The sequence below is a fragment of the Lethenteron reissneri genome, chromosome 45 (assembly GCF_015708825.2).
Source record: "Lethenteron reissneri isolate LAM-NWPU_2019-01 chromosome 45, ASM1570882v1, whole genome shotgun sequence".
In the NCBI taxonomy this organism is placed as follows: Eukaryota; Metazoa; Chordata; class Hyperoartia; order Petromyzontiformes; family Petromyzontidae; genus Lethenteron; species Lethenteron reissneri.
This window is the reverse complement of record NC_083823.1, coordinates 2,807,959-2,834,712: the sequence shown is the minus strand read 5'-3', so window position 1 is coordinate 2,834,712 and position 26,754 is coordinate 2,807,959. Positions and strand designations below refer to the sequence as shown.

Below are 26,754 nucleotides of genomic sequence, written 5' to 3'. Positions count from 1 at the left end.
CGGTAGAGTTCAAGGGGGAATCTGTCGGGAGGCATCCTTACTAGGTGCCAGAACCACCTTAACTGGCTCCAGCTGTGTATTGAAAAAATACTTTAAGTTATGGATAATTTTATTCTATATTTTCAATGTTATCGGTTCGTGTAAACCTGTGTACCACTGGAGGCGTTGATGGGAAAACACTATTTTTTTAAATGTGACCCCGAATCAAGAAAATTAATTGAATTGCGATGGGGAAACTTAGCGAAGCGTCACTTGGCAACTGCCAATGCCATCGTTGCCAGTACCACCACACGAGACCATCGCTTCCCCCACCCCTCCTGCCGGATCTCGCAGCAATTGCAAAGTCAGCACCCCACCTCGTAATCTCATCATCGCCACAGTCTGCCTTGAGGTCTTCCCATTGGCCGCCGACCTCCGAGTGCCTCGCCCAATGCCTGTGTAGAGGAGTAAAATGGGGACGTGACGTCAGGTGTGCCGTTCAGGGCGATGACGTCACGTCTCCTAGGGTACTTAAGGGATACCCCGTGACGTAAGCGGGGTCACTGTGGGAACGGGTAGAGTACGAAGGGTGAAGAGGGAACCAGGGTTAGAGAGAGGGATCGCATAGGGAGTCTGGGGAGAAGCCGGTGGTAGCCGTAGAGGTGCTTCTCTCTCCGCTCGATGGAGTCGACAGAGTCCACGATCCGACACGAGAGAGAGAGACCGGAGCTAGCCGGCAGGGACCCGGACTCAGAGTAGGACCCCTAGCCCCTGGGAGGTGTGTACCCTGCTGTGTAGTATTGTAACAGCTTTAATAAACCCTGGCGATAGCCGTCTCCGAGTACATCCGTCGGAACCTCTCTACACCTGTTTTGGTGACCGGCCCTCCTCCATGCATCACTGCCTCTTCTTCCCCATTGTCTATATTTGTTTACCTCGGCATTTGTACTTCAAGTTGTTTACCCGATTCTGCCAAGACACGCGCTTGGCATTCTTTGCATGCACCTCCTCCACTATACCGGTAAACTCTGACAAGGCGAGGCAATTCATCTCGGTGATCTTTCACCCAGTTCAATCAAGACGAACCGAGTTGGGAAGACAACTGGATGATGAATCGAATGGGAACTAAACCCCATGGGTTGTTGCATTTGAGCACATTCAGCATGTTCCTAAGTATTTAAATGTGTGGTTATTTAATTAGTTTCTTACCTGCCTTTCAGTAAGTTGTTGAGTACTGACTGTCATAAACTCAGTCCAATAAATCCTTCGTGTGGGTTTTGATGTTTATTTTTTATTAACCTTTTTTCTGTCACAGATTTTGTCTGCTTTCCTGTCTCTGTCACATGGTTTTGAGACAAAGACATTTCTATTCAAGAGTTCTCACAGCGAGCAGTGAAGAGAGACCACATTGTGTCAGAGACTGGCCGCTAGAAGATGACGACACGAAACTTGCTGCCATGATTCTGCAATCGTTTCAATATCCGCTTATCTACGCGTGGGCTTCACACCCTTCAATGGCAATCAAAACTGACATGTTTAGCTCTCACAGCTGGAATCGGCTGAATTCGGTGACCAAACAAACTTAAAGTAGAGTAATGAGGTCTTTTGTTGCAGGCGTTGGAGGCAGGGCTGCCACCATAAATTTGCTACGTTTGAGAAACTTTTAAATCCGTGGGCGGCTGAAAATAGGTTTTGAAATCAGGAACTTGCGGCCACCGGTTTTGACTGACACCGCCGGGGTGAGCCTCCTGAGTACGTTTTTCCAAAACCAACTTCGGCACGTCGACATTTACAATGATTTAATAATAAAATAGTTCCCGGCCCATTTTGTCAGTGCAGTGCACTGCTGGATGACGGCCGCCTCTTTGCCATGTTATTCATGGGGGCGAGTGTGGTTGTTTGACCACACTTCACCATGCTGGTCTCAAATTTTCACTGCATTTTTCATACTTCCCATTTTTCAGTGAAAATGCCAGATGGGTAAACACTTGTAAATAGATTTCAGATGTGATCATTTGCCAATTAATCCGTTTAAAAAAGACAATTATAAAAATAATAGTTCGTAAGCATTTTTCGATTTAAAGCTTTCGTGACTGCAGGGATTCATCTTCTTGGTTCTTTCGGTAAAGTCACGTAGAAGGGAAGTAATAAGAGATGCCGCGACTCTAAGCTTAAATATACGCTCCAAGCTTGGTGGTGTTTCATTCTTCACCTGAGGACGGCTGCTTGCGTTGTGGCCGAAACGTCGTGAGAATTATTTTATTATGTTTTATTTTTATTATTTTATTACTTCCCTTCTACGTGACTTTACCGAAAGAACCAAGAAGAGTTCATAAGCATTTTACAATATACTGCTATGTGAAGGCCTCGTCATGCTATGGTTATGGGTTGGTAACATTGGTGGGTGGTGGTCCAGGCGCCGTGGTGGTGAGATGTTAACTACCTCGCCTGGTATGCAGGAGGTCTTGGGTTCAATCCCAACCCTGACATCTGTATATTTGAAGTTTGCATGTTCTCCCCATATGTCGCGTGAATTTTTCTCCGGGTCCTCCGGTTTTTCCTTCCACATTTTAGAAACGCGCGTTTAGATTATTCGGCTGCTATGAATTTCCACGTGAGAAACCACTTTGTTGAGCTAGCATTTATGGCCGGCTCGCTTCTGAAAAAGAGCTACTGTATATAGGTCAGTGGGCCTAACCTGATAAAATAAAATGTAAATAGATGTCACTCGCCATGAATGTTAGTCTTCGTCAGCAATCGAACACGGGTCGTCTGGTTCGCAGCACAGCATGCCAACCACGGAGCCACGCACAGATGTACCTCCCGTGGGTGTTTTATCGTGTCTTACTCATGACCACGTCCTATGTAAACATTGACAAATTGTTATGGTTGCACGCTTGCAAATTTCTATTTGGTGACGCACTAGGGTCACTCAATGTCACACTTTAGGTTTCAGTTTATGTTACAGCTGATATTTGTTTTTTACTTCACATTGGCGATAATTTAATAAACTAAATTGAACAGTGTACTATCTACAAGCGGACTCGCAAAGGACTTGTATGCGTATGTAACCACTGCTACCTTGGTTAACTTGAAAATTACGTTTTCAATTTGACCTGGCTGTCCTGCATTTATATAGAAAGGATTTTATTACAACGATAGACAATCTAATCTTGATTGTTACTCTTTCTGTCACCTCTGCATGCTTCTTTGCGTATTTGTTTTAGCTTTTCCATGTTATTTTTGGTCAGTGTCCTAGCAGGTAATATATATACTGATATAAAACGTTCTCCATTAGGCACTCTGGTGGAGCTTTTTATTCCAAAAAGCGCCCCTATCCCTTCGTCAGCCCCTTCATTTCATAGATTTAATCTCGATTTAAAGCTTTCGTGACTGCAGGGATTCATCTTCTTGGTTCTTTCGGTAAAGTTACGTAGAATGGAAATAATAAAATAATAAAACTAAAACACTATAAAATAATTCTCACGACGTTTCTACTCAACAGACCTGCTCTCCACCTGAGGACGGCTGCTTGCGTTGTGGCCGAAACGTCGTGAGAATTATTTTATTATGTTTTATTATTTTATTATTTCCATTCTACGTGACTTTACCGAAAGAACCAATAAGATTTAATCTCGGTCCACCTTCAATAATCTCGCTAACGAGCATCAACCATTGCAAACTCCGGTCATCAGTGCGGTGGCTTTTGGCTAACCATTGAACAAGGACGGTCACCGCATTGCTCGCTTTCAGATGTGCTTTTGTGACCATGTAGAATGCTAGGAAGCCACGGAAGCTATGCACTTTTAAATTGTGTAGATTGAAAACGAATTTCTTTGGAACTGCTTTTTGTGTTTAGTTTGTTGTCCCCCCCCCCCCGCACGGTCGGCTACATACCGTGCGAAAGAAGTTCAACGTCCATTCAATAACTGGCCATGGTGGCACACGAACTCTGTCGCGTGCCTTTACAACAGAGCGTCTCTCGAATCGCTTCCTGAACCCCGTGTGGGCGACGTTTTCATCTTCTATTATTTATCTTGAGCACGTCATTAAGTCCGGTTCCCCCACCAGCGCAACAGCCAGCCCCACTGCCCTGCACCATCCCCTGAAGTTGCATTCGTTCGCTCGTTTTTCCCTTGCCCCGAGGTCGGTGTTCGTTGATTGCAGTGGATGGCTCGGCGTACGTGACCCCCGCGCCACCACCGAGCACAGACGGCGCCCTCGAGAGAGTTTTTTCCCCCCGAGTTGCCGCAGGGTGGATGTCGTGACGTAACGCCCGGTGGCGTGTCAGGTGCCTCTGTGGCCTTCTGGTGAGACAGGAAGAGTTGAATCCCTGTTGTTTACTCAGGATGTAACTGAATCATCTCCTGTGCGGGCTCCATCATCGTCATCTGGGGTCACGATTCGGTTCACAAATGCACAATTTTTTGTGTTGCCTCTGCGTGTGGTGTGAAACTGAATCTCCACTACTGCGCTCTGTTAGAATCTTCCTTCATATGTGACTGTTGAATCTACATTTATATGAATGAGAATCTACTGCAGTGACGAAGAGTGAATGTGTATTGAAGAGTGAATGTGTGCAAGCTACAGCGATGTGTACGTGTCGAACCTCTTCAGTGTGCAATCCCTATTGGGTAATGTGATGTTTGGCCAATGCTAGTCACAATGTATTTTTTTAAGCACTGTTAATCTAATATAATCCACGGTGATATGAATAATAGAGAATTAATAGTAGAATATATCTTTAGAAACAACAGCTGAGTGAATTTATACTGGTAGGAACCTCCTGGTTACACCAGCCCACAGGGGATTATTGTATCCGTCCGTCGTGCATCCAAAAATGGGAGGGGTGGGGCTGGGTGGGGAGGGGCTGGGTGGGGAGGGGCTGGGTGGGGAGGGGCTGGGTGGGTGGGGAGGGTGGGGCTGGGTGGGGGGTGGGAAGGGTGGGGCTGGGTGGGGAGGGGAGGGGCTGGTCACCCCGTGGTGCCCTTATAAAACTCAACGTTTCACCTACTCACGCCGGCTTGTGCCCGCCCTCACAGTCGGGCATATTTGCGGAATACACCACGCCGCCGTTGACCCTGGCCATTGACCGAGCAACCCAACGTTCCTACCAGCTCCCTCCGCAGGAATGTGTTATTATAATCTACATTCGTTTGTAAATCATGTAGAATATATAGTTCTGAGTCATGCAGTTTTACAAATTTGTAGCATCTCTATCAGAATTAATTCCTAGAATCTGGTGGTTTGCTGCACTAATCGAAAACTTACAGCAAAACATCACTTGTATATGATGGTTACGCTCACCCTTCAATGGGTGCATCGTGATTGCCAACATTTTTTTTGTTAAATTCGTCACGGTTCCTGTGTGTTTACTGTTTGGCAGCATGATGTTCATGCAGAAAGCCCCGTGAGCTTGTGACCACATATTCCCGACTTCCTCCCGTACACCAGGAACTGCTTATTTTTATTTATTTTTTGTTCATCCAAAATTAGCGGCAGAGTTGGACGTGGCATTGTCAGAGTTTTCATGGCACTTTCTAACAGCCTTCCATGTTCGCTGGTCATGTGACGATTCAATCAATCAATCCGTCCACATCATCATCATCATCGGAGCCATGATTGCTTGGCGATCATTAACAGTTGCACCACTTTGTGGACAGTCAACATTGGCCTATCTATCATGGAGAGGCCGGTGTGTCATATGCAGCATGGGAATGTGGAATTGCCACCACGGGCCCAGAGGCACCAGTGTGAATGAGTGCCTCCCAACGCTTGTTTAAGTAAGGCGCCAACTTGACTTGGACGATCACATTCAGTCTTTCAAGGGGCACCTAAAGGTTGATACGCTCCATTCTTATACGATAAGAGAGACATTGGTTTTTGCCAGTAGGAATGGCATAGGAAAAGAGCATCTTGGTTTCTTTTGAATGTGTTCAATCAATGGAACATCTCATATTATATTTTTTGGGGATCTTTCGAGGTTGACCTGCACTTACTCTGTAGATAAAGTAAAACTCTGGCTAGACGGATCAATAGGAGGGAGAACCCTGGGTCCAGCTAGCTAAAACGTTTGGCTAGCTGCGATTTGAAATAAAAATTCATGTTTAAAAAATATATTCATCAACCATGTCTACTCTAAAGTGTATGTCATGCAAACATCAATTGATCAATCATGTCTACTATGTAGCATGTGTCATTAATATACTAGTCCGTGGAGTGCATGTGCGTGTTATTGTGAAGACCAATCATTAAGAGTACTCGCGGTATTCCACGTGTTGTCCTGTACAATCCCATAGTTGCGTCAGTCCCTCTATGGCCCACCAGAATAACGCATCAACTGCTGAATGTATGTGAAGTGGTATTCGTAATATCTGGAAAAGCCTCCGGAATTTTCTCCCAACTGCGCCAAGTCGTCTTGGTACGTCTCCCCTGCCCTCCCCCGTGCTGCATGAACCAGCTGTTGAACGTGCATGGCGTTGCGAGCCTTTCGTCCAGCAGTGGATTGACAAAAGGGTATGACTGTACAACCACCCTTTGCTTTAGCGCTCCTTGTGTGTGCCAGGCCATGCACCTTTCCATCGGCCGTCGTAAAAACGTCGCTCGTGCCCAGAGGTCGCAAACGGGTTTTGATTCCTTACCCGTACCCGGCCGCACCAGGGTTGCAAACGGGTACCCGTACCCAGCCGTACCCGTACCCTACCCGTACCCGGCCGGTACTGGTAGGGTACGGGTATCGGGTACCTGATTGCGATTCTCTGGGATGAAGCCATGTTGCAGTCGTTGGTGGGTTGATTCTAGGAACTTGAATTGTGAGAAGAGACAAGACGTAGGAAAATGAGTGACAAACGGTTACTCACCAGTGACTCACGGTCTACCCGTACCCGGCCGCACCAGGGTCGCAAACAGGTACCCGTACCCGGCCGGGTACGGGTAGCCGGGTATCGGGTAGGGTACGGGTATCGGGTACCCTGTTACGACCTCTGCTCGTGCCTCTCTCAAGGAATTGCCGGACTTTACTACGGGGCCTCCGAACTCAAACATTCATATGTTCATGTCGCAGCTTCAAGTGGATTGCTGGGGCTATTGGTATTCTATTGCTGAAACTCGCCCTTCTGGATCTCCAGCATCGTTCATTTGCATTCGCAGACCCCTGCTTTGTATCCGCATGCCTCGAGTGTTTGCGAGCTTTGCATGCCTGTCACACTTGCCCAAGTATGGATAGCAGAGAATTCCTAACAACTGTCGCCATTGACTTTCAAACGCTGCTACTGACTTTCGTCGTCGTCATCGTTAGCACCAGCCATGTACAATCCGCTGATGGATGAAGGCACCATCTCCCTTGGTCCTGCTATGTACATATATACCTGCGGTCCTCGCTTCGACGACGTCACAGTGCTTTCCTGGAAAACCCGTCATCGCAAAATCGGGCCACTGTTTTCCCATGGACAGTAGAAACAGTGGAAGCATCACTTGGCAATGGATGTTTCCTTTTATCTTCCGTATTTAACGGAGTTTAATAGGTGAACATCCACAAAAAAACACATTTGAGAATAACAAAAGCTCCGTGCCAAGTCACATCGGAAACCGGACTGACTTTGTTCAAATGTGTTCCAAGTCCTGTTGGAAGATTCGCCGTAAATCAAAGTTTCTGCGTCATAAATCAATCCATTATATGCAACTCCGATTTGCACGGTTAGCTACGTACGGTGCGAAAGAAGTTCGTCACAAATACATTCATAATTTTAGATCGTCGTCAACTAGAGACCGCCTGTATATGTAAAATAATCAACACTACTTCAACAATAAATTTCGATTTAAAGCTTTCGTGACTGCAGGGATTCATATTCTTGGTTCTTTCGGTAAAGTCACGTAGAACCAAGAATACTTTAACAGTGTTAACCTGTTGAACAAGTAGGCACCTAGCAATTTCGAGTGACATTATATACATCCTCCCGGCGATTCAGTGAATCGTCAGGATCACTATATGAGACGAGATAATTTTTTGGAAGCATTGCAGGCAGTGATGGGTGCCGCCCTTTCGGTGGACTATAGGGGTTACGTGAATCCCATTGAGCGTAACTCAAGACGATTAGAAAGCGTTGCTTCTTGGCCACACGACTAGATGAACGCAGCTTGCACTCAAGAAAATCTTATCAATTGGTGAACGCACCGTCTCGCACGCAATTCCAAATCATCGATTAACATCGACTCTTATATTCCCGATGCTTGCATTGAACTGTACACGTGAGTAATGATTATATTAGTCACCATTGTTGTTAATTTATATGCCAATGCACATTGAGGCCAATGCAATGAACAAGACAAAACTAATTATATATTCTGTTACAGTTCAAAGGTTACGATTTAATTTTGAAAATTGGTCACTTTCCCGATTGTACTGTGACTCGCCTATTGCTCATGTCGTACTGTGCTGTCCCTCCAGTCTGTATAGTTAGAGGCTCAACTCTGTCCATCCCCAGTGTGTATTGTCAGAGTTCCTGTGACGTACAAAATGGGACGGGCGTTAAGCCACAGCCAACGCGAGCGAGACGGTACAAGAACCGACTCTTGCGTTGAATCGTGACGGCACTTAACTCGTGAACTTGCCGGGAAGTTGTGGTGGGGGATGTGAATCATGTCAGCAATTAGTTAAGGAAACTTCCTTATCGGTGCTGCTTGAGCATGTAATGGTCATTATGTAGCATGCGATTGGCTCCTAGAATGAACCGCAACTACTACTGAAGCCTGACATCACCCTCCAGTCAATCTCAGCCCCGATCGCTGCCGTGCTTCTTGAGGCTCTCGCTCAGTGAGTCTCAACATTTCCTGAAGAAGGGTGGTTGGCCGAAACGGTAAAAAAGCGATGCTCTTTTTAATTGATCTGTAAGCTCAAGATGCATTAAATATCATCACCCTCACGAGTTATTAGTTTGAGTATTCAGATTAACAAAAATGCTACTTGATGGCAAGTTTGTTCGTATATATGAAATCGTTTTTCAGGTACAGTATGTGTAAGTGTAAGATTGTTTTTTATGAACACTTTTCTTGTTCTAGATTTGAAGTTTTCGTGACTGCAATGATCCATACTCTTTGGTTCTTTCGGTAAAGTCACGTAGGTGAAATAAAAAATTAAAATGAAAAAAAGAATACAAAATAGAAATGACTAAATAAAATCACGACGTTTCGGAAGCAACACAAGCTTCCGTCATCAGATGGGACAATCACAGCAAGAAACAAAAATTACTGTAGTGTGCGAGATCATCCATAATGAGTCCACCACTGGACAAAGGCCTCCCCAAGTTGTCATGGTCCTACAGTGGGTAACAATCCATCGATTGCCTGGACACAAAGCGAGTTTCATCCCTCCATATCCATGGTGGACTTCTTCTCGGGCACGCTCCCTCCCTTGACCGCCACTCTGTATTGTTAGGTTTTTTCCGGTAAAGTCACGTAGGTAAAAAAGTTAAATTAATAAAAGTAAAATAAAATAAAAATCACGACGTTTCGGAGGCAATACAAGCTTCCGTCTTCAGGTGGAACCGTCACAGCACGATAGCTGTATCAAGTAAGATAAGTAAGCACGATAGCTGTATCAAGTAACTTACTTATCTTACTTGATACAGCTATCGTGCTGTGGCGGTTTCACCTGAAGACGGAAGCTTGTGTTGCCTCCGAAACGTCGTGATTTTTATTTTATTTTACTTTTATTTTTATAAATTTAAATTTTTTGGCTACGTGACTTTACCGAAAAAACCTAAGAATATGAATCCTTGCAATCACGAAAGCTTCAAATCTACGCCACTCTGTAGTTCGTCTGAACCATTGGCTCTCATCCCCAGTACAAACTACACTGTTCAAATCAAATTTTGGAGACATCGCCCCTTGTGGATTGTTTTTTAGTTCCTGTGCAAGCGGTGGAAATTCCACTTTTTTTCTTGTCAGGGACCAGTTTCTTCACGTGAAAGATGACTTGATTTCTCACAGAGTGTTATATTATCCACCTCGGACGACTGATGATGATGATGATTCCGCATAATGAGAATGATGACCTCAATAATTGCGTGTCCAGCAATAGCCAGCAGCTGGCCAGGAAAGTAACGGATGCGTCGCTGCAAACATCTGAGCCAACGGTGTCATGAGTTTATTGTCCAAGCGTGCGAGCTAATCTTTGTCGTCGCACGAACCGATAGGATTTCGCCTACACGGAGTAAACCTTGATGAAAACCTTGGATGTTGTGAGTTTCAGTCCTTTTATGGGCACATGATGGCCATCACGAGGTTGGGTGCGGTCTTTACATCATCTCCTTCATCAGCCACGCTTGATCCACTGCTGGCTGAAAGCCTCCCAAGCCATCGCCATCCCGCATGGTTCTGTAATATAACAATCCACCCAGCACCTGCACACGAGATAATTTTATCGCTCCATCTCCGCGTTGAATGTCCTCTAGGGGGGGTTTATCCGCTTCTTTGGCTGCCACTCTGTCGTCATTCTCCGACCACCATCTGTTCTATTGAAGCATCAATCCCAGGCCCAGGCATGTGGTCAGTCTCACATGTGTTGCCGGAGATAAAAAAAAAGTTAATTATCAATAACTCGCATCCAAAAGTGGATTTGTTGTTTATTGTGATCAGCTGCAGCAACTTGTAGGTAAAGACCTGCCCGTCACTATCATAGTGGGGAGCGGTAGTGTAGCGGTTAGCACGCTGCGCTATGAACCTGGCGACCCGGGTTCGATTCCCGCTCACGGCTAACACCAGTGACGATTATCTGAACCGGTCCTGGGCCTCCCCTAGGTCGACTCAGCCTTAAATGAGTACCTGGTGCGGTGTGTAAACATCGCCACTGGGGAGACAAAGACGGTCGGGCGTGGTGCTGGCCACCCACCCCCTCGTGTACCGTTCCGGCCTTCATAGGTACTCGCTAACAGCACTTGCCTCTACAGTCTGTTAAGGCTATACGGGGGATCTTTGTCACCATCATCACCACCGTTATTGTCAACCATGTTTGAAGCCTTCCCCTACACAGTACCATCATGGTGGTTGCTTGACCATACTTCACCACGCTGGTCAATGCGGAATTGCGAAGGGCTGACATGATCTGCTCAGATGTGCAGGCGTGAGACGGACTCTGGGGATGGCAAAAGCATGGGGTGGGCTTATTCAGCAGTGGATAGAACATGGCTGATGATAGTGATAATGATGAGGTAAGAGAACGGACAGCTGTTACTGATGACGATGACCGACGCTGACGATTGCCCGAGTAGGCCTTAATCTACCGATGGATAGATCAAGGCTCATGATGGAGATGACGAATCTACATCACATTGCCTTGTGCAAGGTGCATTCTTTTTCCCTTAGAAAGGCCCTATCGAGGACAACCAACGATGGCTTTCACTGCCCGTCAAATGGTCACTGTGCAAGGCTTAAATAAATTTGGCAGTTGCAGCTGTGCGCTTATCGCAACTTGCAGTGAGTATGCGGTCGCAATAGGATCGCTATTAAGCCGAGGTTGATATGTGTCCGTGTCATTATTGACTGTGCAGCAAAAGCTTTTGAGGCGCACTTTGATTTCGGACAGAGCTTCAGTTTGCGTTTTATTTTCACAGAGCGGCGAGCGAATTGATGATGCAGAGTGAGATTAAACTATATCCCTAATAGGCGACGAATAGCCTTTGATAGTGGCTCGGCAATGTGTGTACATTTTTATGATATTTTTACGGGCATTTAACAATTCACCTTCCTCCGTTCGCGACAATTTTTGAATTGTCTCCATTATATGTCTCGACATGATTCGAGAATCCGTTCGATTTTTTCGCTCATATTTTATGTCCCATTTGTATCGCCTGTTTCATATATTGCGTCTTGCCCGCTCCATTGTTCTCGTGTAACATCTGCACGCAATGTGCACAGGTTTGTAAATTGTGAACAATACGCGGGTTAATAGCCCGACGTTACGTGTGGTCAACAGAGGGCGGTGCAGCACCTCCGTTTAGCACGGTTGGCTCCGTACAGTGCGAAAGAAGTTCTACGTACATACAGCAGAATCCATTACTGCACTATATTTTTTTTGCTCCCCGCGTCTATGCTCCACTCCTGCGCCTTACAGGCCTGAGCAGCATGGGGATGTGTGGGCAAGCAATCGGCACAACCTCACGTGTTGTGGTAGGCCCTCATCCAGCGGAGGAATGACAAAACGCGCTGTACGCGCACGATAGGGCTGCAAGCGGCGTCGGCGAGCCCCAGCACACGCGCTCAAACTCACACGCGTCGCTTTGGCTGCGGCTCTCGGGAGCGTGGTTCTGTGTGCAGAGCTGCGGCACAGAATTCACCATCTCGAGCCCGGAGATAAGGGCCTGCGCTGGGGAGGCGGAAGCCACAATCTGGCGCGGGGGGACGCCCGTGTGTGGGCGTGTGCAAGTGTGTGTATGGCGTGCGGGCCAGTGCTTGTGTGTGTGTGAGTCCGCCTGCGAGTGTGCGTGCGTGCGTGTTTGAGTGCGTATGGGCATGTACAGTCGTGCACCATAAGTGTGCGTGCGCGCGCGTGCGGAGGGGCCTTCGAAGTTTTAACCGGGGCCATTCCCCTTGACATCTTTTGGGTGCGACGGGAATGTGGTCTGGGCCCCAACGCTCTTTAATTGAGCCCGGCGATCCCGGCCCCGCTCGGACCGCCGGGCAGTGAGCTCGCTCTCAACCACGGTTGACGATCTTCAAGAGTCCCCGGGCCGTCGGCAGTAGGCGGACGCGGGTCTCCCGAGCCTCGCTTAAAATCCGCACGTCGCCTTCATTATGGGTGATCTTCAAGGAGCAGGTAAGGTGCCCTCCATTTGCCTGCTGCACCTACTGCACGTTTGGGGTGTTATGGGGTGTTTAGTTGGTTACTTGGGTTAGGGGGGAGACATGAGAGGGATGAATCGTGACGTCTTTCACGGGCACCGCTGGCAGGTGACACGATCCCCCGCCCCCGCACCCACCGCCTCCTTCCCCTACTCCCCGTCGGGCTCGTTAAAAAGATGACGGTCCACGATCCGAGGTGGAATTGGTCGACGGTCTTCGGCTCGCGTTAAACCTCGAATCGTGACCGCGATTCTACTACTTCTTTCGTATGGCTGTGATGTAGATGATTGGACTACCGCTTAACATTATCGCCAAGCTTTCTATCACTGTGTAAGTGGAATTTACATCCGGTAGAGATGCAAAGCAAGGCTGATCTCGCAGCTTTAGCTTTTTTTACATTTGTATGTATTTTGTGGGTGCAATTGTGAACAATAGCCATATCAAACATTAGTACATCTATCTTATTGGTTCTTTCGGTAAAGTCACGTAGAAGGGAAATATTAAAATAATAAAACTGTTCTTCACCTGAGGACGGCTGCTTGCGTTGTGGCCGAAACGTCGTGAGAATTGTATTTTATTATGTTTTATTTTTATTATTTTATTATTTCCCTTCTACGTGACTTTACCGAAAGAACCAAGAAGATGAATCCCTGCAGTCGTGAAAGCTTTAAATCGAAATATTAGTACATCTAATCGGTCTAATCATTGGTTCACTGCAGCTCGATGATTGCCAGGTCATCGGCGAACATAACGTGGCTCAACCACGTGGTTTGCCGAGGACCTGGCAATTGCCACTCTGAGAAAGTATTAGAATCACTCTACTGCTGCATCTGGGGCTTGTCACGAGATGAGTGTGGTCTTACCCAAACTTTAAACAAAGCACCCGCCTGGATACTTGGCATCATCATTGAATGCCCTCCCCCCTCAACTCTCCCATGAGTAATGGGGTGGTTGTGGACAGGGCGGAGTAGTTCACATACCTGGCCAGCGTGCTCATGACCAGCTCTGGTATGGTGACATAGGTCTCACTACTAATAATTAGTCAAACAACAATTATTTTTGATCAGTTGCAGGACAATGCATGCTTCGGGTCTCCTTGGCAACATTTGATGCCCTTTCTTCATATTAGTTGTGAAACCCTGGGCCTCTTTACAGGAATACCTGCGTCAGTTAGAAACGTTGAGGTTGTCGTGTTTGCGGTCCATCCCTGAAGAGCTGGACACAGTCCCAGCAGTGAGCTTCTCCAACAGGCGAAGTTACTTACATCGGCTCGTTTATTTTAGCCGCATGCCCAGCCGCTGCATGTCCGGATATGAAAAACAGCTTCTGTTTGGCCAGATATAAGACACTAAATGGACAAGGTACATCTACAGAAGTGATGGGGCTGATGTGCTTCAGGAGGACTTAGGCCTGATCCAACTTCTACAGCGACTGTTACCAGCGATGTCAAGATCGGCCTCTGTGATGGAGTCTCTTGAAGGACACTCCCGGGCAGTTTTTAGGCAGTCGCCTACTGGCAAAAATAGAGTGCAGAGGAGGGACGCTCACAACAATGAGTAGAGAGCTGGGTGGTAAAACACGGCCAAGTGGCACAAGGTGCGGAGAGGAGCACAGAGCACAACTGCTGCCCTCTGCAAGTCATCTTAGGCAGTCACCCCATAAGACTTGGGTCTGTCCCTTGACCTCCTGCCAGCGAGCCTTCTACGCTTCATGTGGCCTCAAAGTGCACCTCGTGTTGCACAAATACCGTGTTGTCATCACCGTCACTTAATGGCAAATTGCATTTTGATTTTATGGTGTAGTGGTTAAATTCTCATCTCTGGATAACATGTAAATAACAACTGGTGTCTGCCTGTTTTGGTTCTTCCTGAGGTCACCACAGCATTAATTTAATGTTCTTGTCAATAAACAGAGTCCATCATTACGTCCCAAACAATACACCTCAACATGAAAAATAACAATGAAAGTCTACTGTGAGATAATATATTGACCCCAGCAAATGTAAAAAATCAACTATTTATCCAATACTCAGATTACCTGTTTAATTATTAGTATTTAACGTAGTATTTATGGTGGTGGTCATTTTTGTGGCTGTTTTGGAGGTGGGGCAGTCACTGGCGGAGCCAGAGGGGGGGATGGGGTGGCACGTGGACCCCCAATGATCCGATCGAAATCCCTAATTTCGATCAGATCATTGGGGTTTATTAGTAATAAATCGGCATTTTGCGACCCCCACTGCCACTGTGTAGCATATTATTACGTGCCAGGGACTCAGTGAAGATGATAGGACGACAGTCTGAGTCCATAATTGGCAATAAGTAACGGCAAAGCAGTTATAAGTGACTCACAGAATTGTACAGAGTTGCGTATACAGTACACGACTTCCCTGAAGGCATTCACCTTCAGCGAGCGCTGATGCCGATCACACAACGCGGTTTGAATTCGACCCTCGATCGATGGCTGCGCTATCGCCACACTCATCGAATAAAAGCAAGGGACAAGTCCTTACTTACTAACAACTCCTCTATCATGTTTCATTGCTGGAGGGGTTGCCCCCCCTACCTGAAAATCCTGGTTCCGCCATTGAGCAGAGTCTGCTTGTGCGATTGTGCTGATGGGGGGTAATCCCTGCCTGCCTACCACCAGGTGGAAAAATGAGGCTCTCCTCTGCATTCACCACCCAAACTCCCTGCCGTCATCATCCTCACTCCCTTCTGCCCCCATCGTCCTCACTCCCTTCTGCCCCCATGGCCCCCACTCCCTGCTGCCCCCATCGCCCCCACTCCCTGTTGCCCCCATCGTCCCCACTACCTTCCAAACTCCCACACTTCTTGCCAACCTGACCACACATCCTTGGCAACCTTGGTCGATTTTCTGAAATAAGACCAACATATTTAGTTTGCTAAACTGATGAAAGTGATATGCCCAGACCACATGTGCAGCTAAGTTTGATACATTTTTTACTCATGCAGCAATATTTAAAAAAAAAAAATCTCCATGTTTTAAATTTTGTGATGTGAGTATAAAAACCTGTTTCGTCAACCACTTCTGGATGATTGCCATCCGGCCATCAACAATTGCTCTCATGTTATCTACATATTAAGATGTTTTCAGCCAACTAGTGAGTGTGTATTATTCATGTGGGAAGTAAACCGGACCACCAGGAGAAAACCTACGTACCCTACCTCTCGTTTCTCATGTCCCTCTACCAAATATATTCATCATTATTATAACACCAAATTTACAATTGTTGTTATTATCACTATTTGGGTCAAAGGCTTAGATCAGTGTTGGGCAATCTGTGGCCCGCGGGCCTCATGCGTCCCGTGGAGCCCCTCGTCATGATGTCTTGGTCCCAGTGTGTCGAGGGCGATGCGTGGGCTCGTGATGATGAGTGCACAATCACAACGTCGAACTTCCAGCCCCATTGGGGTGAAGGACGACCGCTCATGTGGCCCACGCATCTGGGCTGCCCATTACTGCCCTACACTATACACTACATTATACACTACATTATACACTACACACTACATACTACACTTACTAAACGCTACACGATACACTACGCTATACACTACACACGCTTTACACTACACTATGCACTACATTATACACTCCACACTACATACTACACTTACTAAACGCTACACGATACACTACGCTATACACTACGCTATACACTACACACGCTTTACACTACGCTATACACTACACACGCTTTACACTACACTATACACTACACCAATGGTGGGCACCCTGCGTCCCGTGGTGCCCCTCCGCGTGGTGGTCTCGGTGTCTCTTGGGCGATGCGCGGCGCCATGATGAAGAGTGCACAAGCGCCGTGTCGAGCTTGCGGCCTGTCGAGGTGAAGGAGGGCCCCTCAAGTTGCCCCCTAACGTGTCTGGGTTGCCCATTCACCGGCTTGGATGCGATTGTGAATCCACATAGGAGCGTGGCGATATTCGCCGGTGGTTTTGTCTCGAGGCCCAGTAAAGACGACGACGCGGGACCCTGCGTGGTGTGTTCCCTCCCCTGCAGAGCCTTGCCCCCGTGCTTTCGCCACCGTGGCTGACGAGATGGCAGAGGAGGTGTCCCTCGTGGCAAAGTATGACTACATTGCTCAGCAGGAGCAGGAGCTCAACATCAAGAAGAATGAGCGTCTCTGGCTCCTGGACGACTCCAAGTCCTGGTGGCAGGTACGCGGTGTCAACGGTTACTCCTTAGTCTGTGGGTCAGCGCAGAAAATCAGCATCCCCGCCTGAAGTGGCAAAAATGTATTGGCGTTAATTTAATTATAATACGGTTGATGATAATGAATCGCTCGGTAACCCCGCTCGTTTCGCACCGTTATCACATCGTTCGCTGTTAGTGGCCCGCATAGAGACATTTGGAACCGCTAAAACGATGCTACCTCAGGTGGTGACTGGCAAATTAAATATCTGGTCTGGGTTCGCGGACTAATTAGCATTCAGTTTGTCGTGGTCCATGTTACGTGATTGACGATTGAATTTTGCGTGAGGCCACGTGAAGATTCAGATTTGTGTCGTCAGGACCTCTACCACCCTACACAGTCCAATAAATTTAATTGTCACTCATGTATGCGTTCAATGTGCTAATTGTTATTTCAGCTCCTCTCACCGGTTAGTTGAAAAACAATTCTCACTACTGTTGTGGACAAAAATCCGAGTTCCAGTCCTAATTGGTTGATATATTATACACAAGTACAAAGCTTGCTTCGTGGTCACAGCAATTAATGCTCACATCTTGAAAGCATCTGAAATGTACGCCTGAAATCGTGGGATTGTCTCAATACCTGTGTCGTGGCTTCTTTCCCAGGTCCGCAATGCGCAAAACCAGACCGGGTTTGTCCCATCAAACTACGTGGAGCGCAAGAACAGCCTCAAGAAAGGCAGCTTTGTCAAGAACATGCTGGGTAAGCACACGCACATCACAACTGTGGCCACGTGTCCACAAGCAATGCAGAGGTACATCATCAGACACGACGGTGAAATGGGCTCCCTTGCGTATCACCCCTACCTGCTGTGGAAAAGAGATTTAGAAGCTATGAAAGCGCAAATAGTTAGGGCTGGGCTGTTCGGTAACCTATGTAATCTCAATCATTCTCCCAATTATCAGTTCGATTACTAGAATAGTCGGATGGCATTAACATAGTTGTGGCGGTGGTGGTGGAGGAGTTGGGAGATCTCTCCTTTCTTCCCACGTGTGCTGCTGGACGGGAGCTGATGTACGAGGGTTTAGCATCAGAATCGTTATTTAGACTTTCGGAATCCGACGGGGGCTTGATGTCTTCGGCATCGCGATCAGCCTCGTCATGATGGGCGTGGCTAGGTAGTGGGGGGCGGGGGGGTTTCCTGCCTTCGGGGAGGGCAGGACACGGCAGATGCCTGCGCAGCGCGACTCACGACCTCCTCTTGATACCAAGATCCAGGATGGTCACGTCTATGCGCCGCTTCTCGGTGGCAGCCCCAACAGTCTGGAACGATATCCCTCTGCACATTCGCAGCATCACCTCAATCGCCTCCTTGAAGAGACACTTAAAAACTCACCTCTACAATCACGCTTTTGAGCGACTCTGAGCTTGGCACCGCGCCTCTGAGTTGCGGCCACTACGTCTGCAAATTTGCGCGCGTTGCAAATTTGATCTATTATTATTATTATTACGGGGGGCAGCTGGCAGTCATATTTTAAGGGGGGGCGGGGGGTGCCTTCGTCATGAACCACTGATGTCCCCGACTCCCATCCCTTCTGCTCCCTTCCGCCGCTTGCATGTGCGCCAGGCATCGGCAAGGTGAAACGCAAGCCCAGCAACTGCGAGGGAGGCGCGGCGGCAAGCCCCAGTTCCACGTTGGACTCCGGGCCCGACGGAAGCCCCACGGAAACCACCCGAGCCCTCAGCCTCCCCGCCATCGTCAAGTTCAACTACGCGGCCGAACGCGATGACGAGCTTTCGCTCATTAAGGTGGGGGCTGGACGGAGGATGGGATGATGTGGGGCAGGGATTTTAGCGGTTAAATTAAACGCCCCCCCCGCCCCCGGTCTTCGCACCTGATAGGCTCACAGTGATGACATCACCTTTACTCTTTTTGAGACAAAAGCTGGAAGATGTCTTCACAATTCTGGCAAATCGTCTGATGGAGCTGATTGTTGCAATCGCCAGCGAAACGTCATGCTCAAATTGTAAATGTTGTGGGTTTACGCTCCTACACACCGGCGTTTTGTTTACATGACAAACCTTACTAATTGGCCGTGTCTGGTGGTGGTGGTAGGTTAACGACACATTCATATTTATGTGATTTAACCCAAAAAAACGAACCATTACCGTGTTTAGAAAAGCACGTAACGCCCTGCCCGCTACTCTGCCTTCAAAGGGCACCACCGCTATCGCGGAGAGATTTTTGCCTTTGGTACATGGCAACCCAGGCGCTGGTGGTGGCTGAGCGCGCCCGTAACGCAGCATTTTGGAGTCGTTGTGAAACTCCCTTCCCGTGGGCGTGGAGGTGGCCGTACCCTGGCTCACCAGGAGAAAAGGCGGCAACGGTAAAAATGTGGACAACACCGGTTCCGTCTGCATGAAATAGTGTTGCGCTCTCGCACGGGTTGGATTTCTCCAGGTGCACTCTTTTCGGCCCACATGTAAACAATCATTAGTTGGCCGGTAACACCCTCGTATATAGAGGACAGCAGAACTTGGGCAATTGTTGGCGCCGGCTTGCCGTGTGGCTGCCTTCCCGCCTGTCTGTGGTCCATCAAGCTCCCTGAGTTTTGTTTTGTATATCGCACAGTATGGTGTTGTATCAGAGGTCGCAAACGGGTTTTGATTCCTTGCCCCTACCCGGCCGCACCAGGGTCGCAAATGGGTACCCGAACCCGTACCCGGCCGGGTACGGGTAGGGTACGGGTATCGGGTACCCGATTGCGACCTCTGGGATGAAGCCATGTTGCAGGCGCGGGTGGGTTGATTCTAGGAATTTGAATTGTGAGAAGAGACAAGACGTTGGGAAATGAGTGACAAACGGTTACTCACCAGTCACTCACGGCCTACCCGTACCCGGCTCCACCAGGGTCGCAAACGGGTACCCGGCTACCCGTATCCGGCTGGGTACGGGTAGCCGGGTATCGGGTAGGGTACGGGTATCGGGTACCCGGTTGCGACCTCTGCGTTGTATTTTGCACCGCGGGGCGTTTGCGTTACCGCGTTTGTTTTGCCGTCGGCGCCCCACGCAGGGTGCTCGCGTCACCGTGCAGGAGAAGTGCAACGACGGCTGGTGGCGGGGGGCGTGCGACGGCCGCGAAGGCTGGTTCCCTTCCAACTACGTGGTGGAGGAGGTCGTGGAAGGAGGGGGAGGAGGAGGAGGAGGGGGTGGGATGGGGCGTCTCGACGCCGGCGCTGCGTCTCCTCGCCTGGGCACGGCGCTCGCCGCGGCGCTGTCGGCCACCAATGGTGAGATACGAGACGGTGCGCGTGCGTGCCCACCCATCCCAGCGGGGTTTTCCGTCTCCCTGGGTTTTATTCCTAGCTTCCTGAAGATGCTTTGACAACGCAGTTTCGAACGTCGGTGGTGAGATGTTAACTACATCGCCTGGTATACAGGAGAGGTCGTGAGCTCATTCCCGACCCTGACATCTGCTGAATATTTAGAGTTTGTTCGCCGCGTTGTCGCGTGGATTTTTCTCAGATTTTTCCCCTCCACATTTAGAATCGAGATCAAGCGTTTCAAGTATTTGGCTGCTATAAATTTCCACGTGATGAGCCACTTTGTTCAACTATCATTTGTGGCCAGGTCACTTCTGAAAAAGAACTGCATAGCTCAGTGGGCCTTACATGGTAAAATAAAAAAAAAATTTGTTTAGTATCTGCTTAAACAATGTTGGTTGGCTCGAATTGCAAGTCGACTTTGACAAGCAACGTCAAGCCGAAACAACAACAACAAAAATAAAAATTTGGCGCGTCATTAAACGTTTGCGGCGGGCGTGCCAATTACAATTTTATTCGCCCGTGTCGGCCAAGGGCCTCGGGATAGATATTTTGCCCGCATCATTGCGCGGCCGCGCCCGCAAAATCGGTTAAACGCGCGGGGGTCGCCACAGTTAGAAGTGAGAGCGTGACCGGCCACAAAACACGCTCCCACCGTGCCTGACAGCAGGGGGGGGGGGGGGCGGTTACCGCGTGCCTCTTGCGAAGATCCGGCGAGCGCGGAAGCTGCATAGACTCTCTTTGCGAACGCTGCCCCCCAACTTTCTCATGTTTATTATTTACGCTTCTTTTACTGAGGAAAGCCTCGAAACACTTCGTTTTTTTTGTTGCGAGCTTTTCTGCCATATTGTTAGGTTTTTTCGGTAAAGTCACGTAGGTAAAAAATTAAAATTAATAAAAGTTAAATAAAAATAAATATCACGACGTTTCGGAGGCAACACAAGGGTCCGTCTTCAGGTGGAACCATCACAGCCCGACAGCTGTATCAAGTAGAGCTGTATCAAGTACAGCTGTCGGGCTGTGACGGTTCCACCTAAAGACGGAAGCTTGTGTTGTCTCCGAAACGTCGTGATTTTTATTTTTATTTTACTTTTATAAATTTAAATTTTTTACCTACGTGACTTTACCGAACAAACCTAAGAATATGAATCCTTGCAGTCACGAAAGCTTCAAATCTAGAACTTTTTTGCCATGTTTATCCGTTGCAGGGGCGGGGGAACGTGTTGCTACGTGCGTCGTCCCACGTGGGTAATTCGTAGGCAGTATTTCAGCATTGGGGATATATTTGGCCAACGCCGGTTACGTTGTGTGCTGTCGTTAGCTTTGGGAAGAGGCCTGGCGAACACGGAAGAAACCCGTGAGAAACAGTGGGGTGGGTTTAGGGGGCGGTGGGGGTGGGTGGAGGTGGGATGTGTTGGGGTAGACATACAAACTCCACAAGAAGAAAAACAAGAGTCTGGAATTGAACCCGGGGGCTTCTTCCCGTGAGACGCAATTGTGACCGCTTCACCACCGTGCCACCCCCAGAGAGACGACGCGGCTTTTTCGTGGGGACGTGCGGTGGGTGTTCGCCTGCCGCCTGAAGGTTTCTCGTCTGAAATGAAAGCTGCGCTACGAACCTGGCGACCCGAGTTTGATTTCCGGCTTCGGCTAACGAGCGGTGTAGTGAACGATATCTGAACCAACCGATCGTGGGCCCTCCTCTAGGTACACTCAGCCTCGTGTGTACCTAGTGCAGTGTGACAGCATTTAGCACTGGGGAGACAAAGACGGCTAGGCATAGTTCAGGGCACACTACCCTCTTTGTAAGCCTGCGAGCAACACTTACAGCATGTGAAATGTTATTGAGGGAAGCGTTGTCTTTGTGTACATGCGTGCGTGTGTGTGATATTTGTGTGTTATATATATATATATGCGATGTATATATGTACGTGTGTGTGTGCTATGTGTGTGCGTGGGTGTGTAGGAAACCGCGGTGGAGCGTGCGTCTCCCCAGCGTGCCCACAGGTGCTGCACGTGGTGCACGCCATGTACCCCTTCAGCTCCGGCAGCGACGAGGAACTCGGCTTCAACAAGGTGGAGATCAGTGTGGAACGCACGCGAGGGAGGAGGAACTCCCATGGGGATGCAACAGGGGTGGCGAATTCCCATGGGAAAGCACGAGGGTGATGAATTCCCATGGAAACGCGTACGAAGGGCGGAATTCCCATGGGGATGTACGGGAGGGGCAGAGTACTAGTGGAAATACTTGAGCGGGAAATCCCATTGGGGAATATTGAGCCTGGAAAAAATTGGTTGGTGCGGAAGTGGGAATATTTTCTGTGGTTGGGATTCCAGTGGGAACGTCGCGATTACTTGTTTTTTTACTCTCGTCGTACGCGCCATGTATGACCCCCTTCCTTCTCCCTCTTACACTAACTTACACCCCCTCTCACTCCCCCCTCGTCCCCTTGTTCGTGTGCACCACACTTGCACCACCCCGCTCGCCGGCCCCTGTGTGTGCGTGTCGCGGTGCCACGCAGGGGGAGGTCATGGACGTGCTGGAGAAACCCGAGGACGATCCCGAGTGGTGGCGCTGCCGCAAGTCGGACGGGCGCGTCGGGCTGGTGCCACGCAACTACGTGCAGGTGGTGCCCGACTCACCCAGCCAGCGAGCTCACAGGTAACGCGGGCACAAGCGGGCAAACGCGGGCAAACGCGGACACACGCGGACACACGCGGACACACGCGGACACACGCGGACACAAGCGGGCACACGCGGGCACACGACAGAGTTGTGTGCACCTTGGGCAGTGGAATGTATGTTAAACTTCTTTCGCACTGTACACAGCCAGCTGTGTTAATCGGAAATGCGGAGAAAGAACTACAAACTAAACACAAAAATAGTTATAAAGAAACGAGTTTTCAATTTTGATTTAATAATAGTAATGAAAATGTATAAAGCACCCTCTAACAATCGTTCTCAGTGCATAGCTCCAGTGGCTTCCTAACATCGGAACGAAGAGCGTTCCAGACGGCCGCAGAAGCGCATCTGAAAGCGCCGTGCGATGCGGTGACGGTCTTTGTTCGATGGCCCAGCCGAAAGCTGCCGCTGCTGCTGCAAGGGTGCCGACCGGAGTTTGCGTGGTGCTTTTTTACGCTCCTTGTCCCCAACAGTCTGTCGGGGCTACACGGCAGGGGGTAGGGTTGGATCTCTTGTCCTTAGTCCGTGTGCGTGTGCCGATGCATGCAGCGCGGCGGTGCTGGCCGGCTGCCTGGGCCCAGCGTCGTCGGGCCAGTTTGCCGGGCGGCCCTGGTACTATGGCCACGTGACGCGACAGCAGGCGGAAGACGCCCTCAATGAGCGCGGAGTCGACGGGGACTTCCTGGTGCGCAACAGCGAGTCGTCGGTGAGCACAAATAGCAAATAACACGCACGCGCACACGGCCAGCGGGGCTGTTTCAATAAATAACAATGGCACGTTTGCTAAGAACCCTTTCCCGTTGTGATCGATAAAATGAGTAGCACTTTGCGAGGTCAGTAGTGGGTTTATAGGCGTGTGGAATTCCCACCACTTGCCAAGGGCTGTAAATGGGGCCTGAACACAGTCTCAACGCTCATTTGAGCCAGAATTCACTTCGCCTGTGGATTTACGTCATTGGCAGCAGAGGGCAGTGCAGCAAAATGCAGTGCCGTGCATACGGAAATACTGAAATAAGAGCACAGGCAAAAGTGTTACAAACCATCCCTCCCATACTCCCTCGCTCCCTCCCTCCCACTCTCCCTCCCTCCCACTCTCTCTCCCACTCTCCCTCCCACTCTCCCTCCCACTCTCCCTCCCTCCCACTCTCTCTCCCGCTCTCTCTCCCACTCTCCCTCCAACTCTCCCTCCTACGCTCCCTCCCACTCTCCCTCCCACTCTCCCTCCCATACTCCCACTCTCCCTCCCACTCTCTCTCCCACTCTCCCCACTCTCCCTCCCACGCTCCCTTCCACTCTCCCTCCTATACTTCAACTCTTCCCTCTCACATTTCCTCTCCCCCCCTCCCCCCTTAGCCCACGGACTTCTCCGTCTCCCTGAAGGCGACGGGCAAGAACAAGCACTTCAAGGTGCAGCAGAACGGCAACGATTTCTGCATCGGCCAGCGGCGCTTCAGCAGCATGGCCGACCTCATCGAGCACTACAAGCGGGCGCCCATTTTCACCTCGAGCCAGGGCGACAAGCTTTACCTCATCCGGCCGCTGCCCTGAGCCACGGGCGCCGAGAAAGGCGACCGATCGTCGCCGCTCACGCTGACTCTGTGACGCCGGGTCCCCCCGTCCCCCGCTCGCGATTGGCGCCGCCGCCGTCGTCGCCCATCGCCACCCCCCCACCCCTCACCCCGACCCCGACCCCAGCTCATCTTGCCGTGTTCTCCCCGCGACGCCGCCGACCGAACCGTTTTGACGCGAGGGCCCGGCTTTGTTTTACTCGGCCGTCAGGGGGGGTGGTGGGGGGCCCGCTCACTTCCTGCGTGGCTCCCAGCGGCCCTCCCGGCTGGACCACCTGCCCGTCGAACTCCACTCGACTACCGCCCCCCCCCCCACAGCCCCCCAAAGCCCCCCAGGGCCCCACCTCGTGCTCGCTGCTTCTCTGGGCGCACATGTCCGTTCCCCTCTGCTCTGCGGGTTTGGCGTTTTACGAGCAGAAGAGAACTGTCTTAAACAACAAAAGTGTTATTGTTGATATTGTTAACATTGTTCGAATAGTGTTTGTGAAACGTTCTGCTTATTATTATTATTTTAATTATGATGGGCTTTGTTTTGGTTGGGGGGGGGAGGGGCCTGGGGGGGGGGCGGTGGTGGTGGGCGGGTGGGGGGGGGTGTTTCTGTTCGCCAATTCGCCGTGGCGCCAATTTCCGCCGACGCTCATTCACTTCGCGTGCGTGCCGTGAGATTGAAGGAATGCACGCGGGGGGGGGGGGGGGGAAGACGTAAACAAGAAACGAAGCAACGCGTCTGGGAGATTGTAAGTAAAACAAAAAATCCACAATCCAGACGGGGGAAGAAAAGGAACAATATACAGGGCCAGAACCGGCCGCGGAAATGACGGTGGCAAGCGACGAACGGCAGGGGACCATCGGCAGCGGAGGGGAGAACAGCGCCCCCCAATCGACTACGTCCCCCCGCCCCCCCGGACACCACTCGGCCCTTGCGACGTCGGTCACGGTGCGGTGCTTTTGTAGGCCTCGACGGTATCTCCCTCGCCCCCCCCCCCCCCCCCGCCGCGGATTGTAGCAGAAGATTTGGAACTTTGACGACGATGAGCGGCCGCGAGGGCAGCGTGGTTGTGATGTTTTCGGAAGGGGGGGGGGGGTTCACAAAGAGGTGCGCTGCTACGCGTGCCAATTTGCCGAGCCGCGCGCCCGGCTGCGTGATGCCGTGCCAGGCCGCTCCGAGCCACGTAATGATGCCGCATTGTGCCGCGCCGCGTCTTGCCGAAGAACGCCGTCGTGCTGCTTGCCCACAGTACCACACCTCGGCATGCGACAGCCACACCACCTCGTCATGATACCACACTCCCACAGCTCCTCTTCCATTACCACACAGCCACGCCACACCAGATCCTCATTAAATGACCACACTACATTTACACCACATTTAGACGAGCATACAACATCACACCACAATAACCACCACCACCGCACAAAAATCGCGTCGCGATACGGAGAAACCGAACCCACAACACTCCCATTTACCACATCGCCGGATCGCACGGCGCCTCTCGGCTCGGCGTGACGCACGCGGCACTCCGGTGGAGTCTTGTCGCCCACAGCTGCCGTGGGGGAAGTTTTGCTTCGAGTGTCATTGGTGGCGTTGCCGGGGATGTTGGCGACAACGACGATGGTGGCGGCACAAGCCCTCGGCGTCGGTTCTTCCGAAGCGATGGAGCGGCCTTCGATGCGGCCGTCGTTCCTCCGATGCGGCGAGCTTCCCCGGCAAACGCTCGTCACTTGCGGACGCCCGTCTCATCCTGGCTTCCTCCATGCATTGCCAGTGATGGGGAGGGTGGCTTAAGAAGAGTACTTTGCCTCTCTCTGTCTCTCTCTCTGTCTCTCTGCGCTTGCCGGCTACTCGGCATTTTAGAAGTAACTTAACATAGTCTGGTATTAGCTGTGTTCTGAGATTGCAGAGTGATGTGATCTCCTCGCTCGATTACTTTTACGATTTACTCTCTCTCTACTGACTTCTTGCGCGAGGTTGGTTTAATTTTCGGGGAGCGTGGCGGCGGCGTGCTTTCAATGCAACGCCACCCGCTCCCCATGGAGGTTGACCTATGTGAACGCTGTTGTGTGGTGGCAGCAACTCGGGCTGCCGATGTCGCCGTAAATTTCGCCCCCCCCCCCCTTTTTTTAAAGTTGTTTTACGAGTAATTATAACAATAAAAGTAATAATAGGTAGTCGTGAATCAGCCCGTGCATGC

The 26,754-nt window shown here is 50.0% G+C and overlaps 1 protein-coding gene across 1 annotated transcript in view; it reads left to right on the top strand.

Annotated features, from left to right (window-relative positions):
* Nucleotides 1-25,108, top strand: part of LOC133353906 (cytoplasmic protein NCK2-like) — a 31,013-nt gene extending 5,905 nt beyond the window's left edge. The window contains exons 2-9 of the mRNA XM_061570408.1: nucleotides 16,855-17,012; nucleotides 17,653-17,749; nucleotides 18,615-18,796; nucleotides 20,062-20,278; nucleotides 22,278-22,387; nucleotides 22,834-22,973; nucleotides 23,544-23,700; nucleotides 24,348-25,108. Of these exons, the coding sequence (XP_061426392.1) occupies nucleotides 16,893-17,012; nucleotides 17,653-17,749; nucleotides 18,615-18,796; nucleotides 20,062-20,278; nucleotides 22,278-22,387; nucleotides 22,834-22,973; nucleotides 23,544-23,700; nucleotides 24,348-24,542 (1,218 nt within the window). The 5' untranslated portion in view covers nucleotides 16,855-16,892 and the 3' untranslated portion in view covers nucleotides 24,543-25,108. The remainder of the gene's footprint in view (nucleotides 1-16,854; nucleotides 17,013-17,652; nucleotides 17,750-18,614; nucleotides 18,797-20,061; nucleotides 20,279-22,277; nucleotides 22,388-22,833; nucleotides 22,974-23,543; nucleotides 23,701-24,347) is intronic.
* The last annotated feature ends 1,646 nt before the right edge of the window (nucleotides 25,109-26,754 follow it).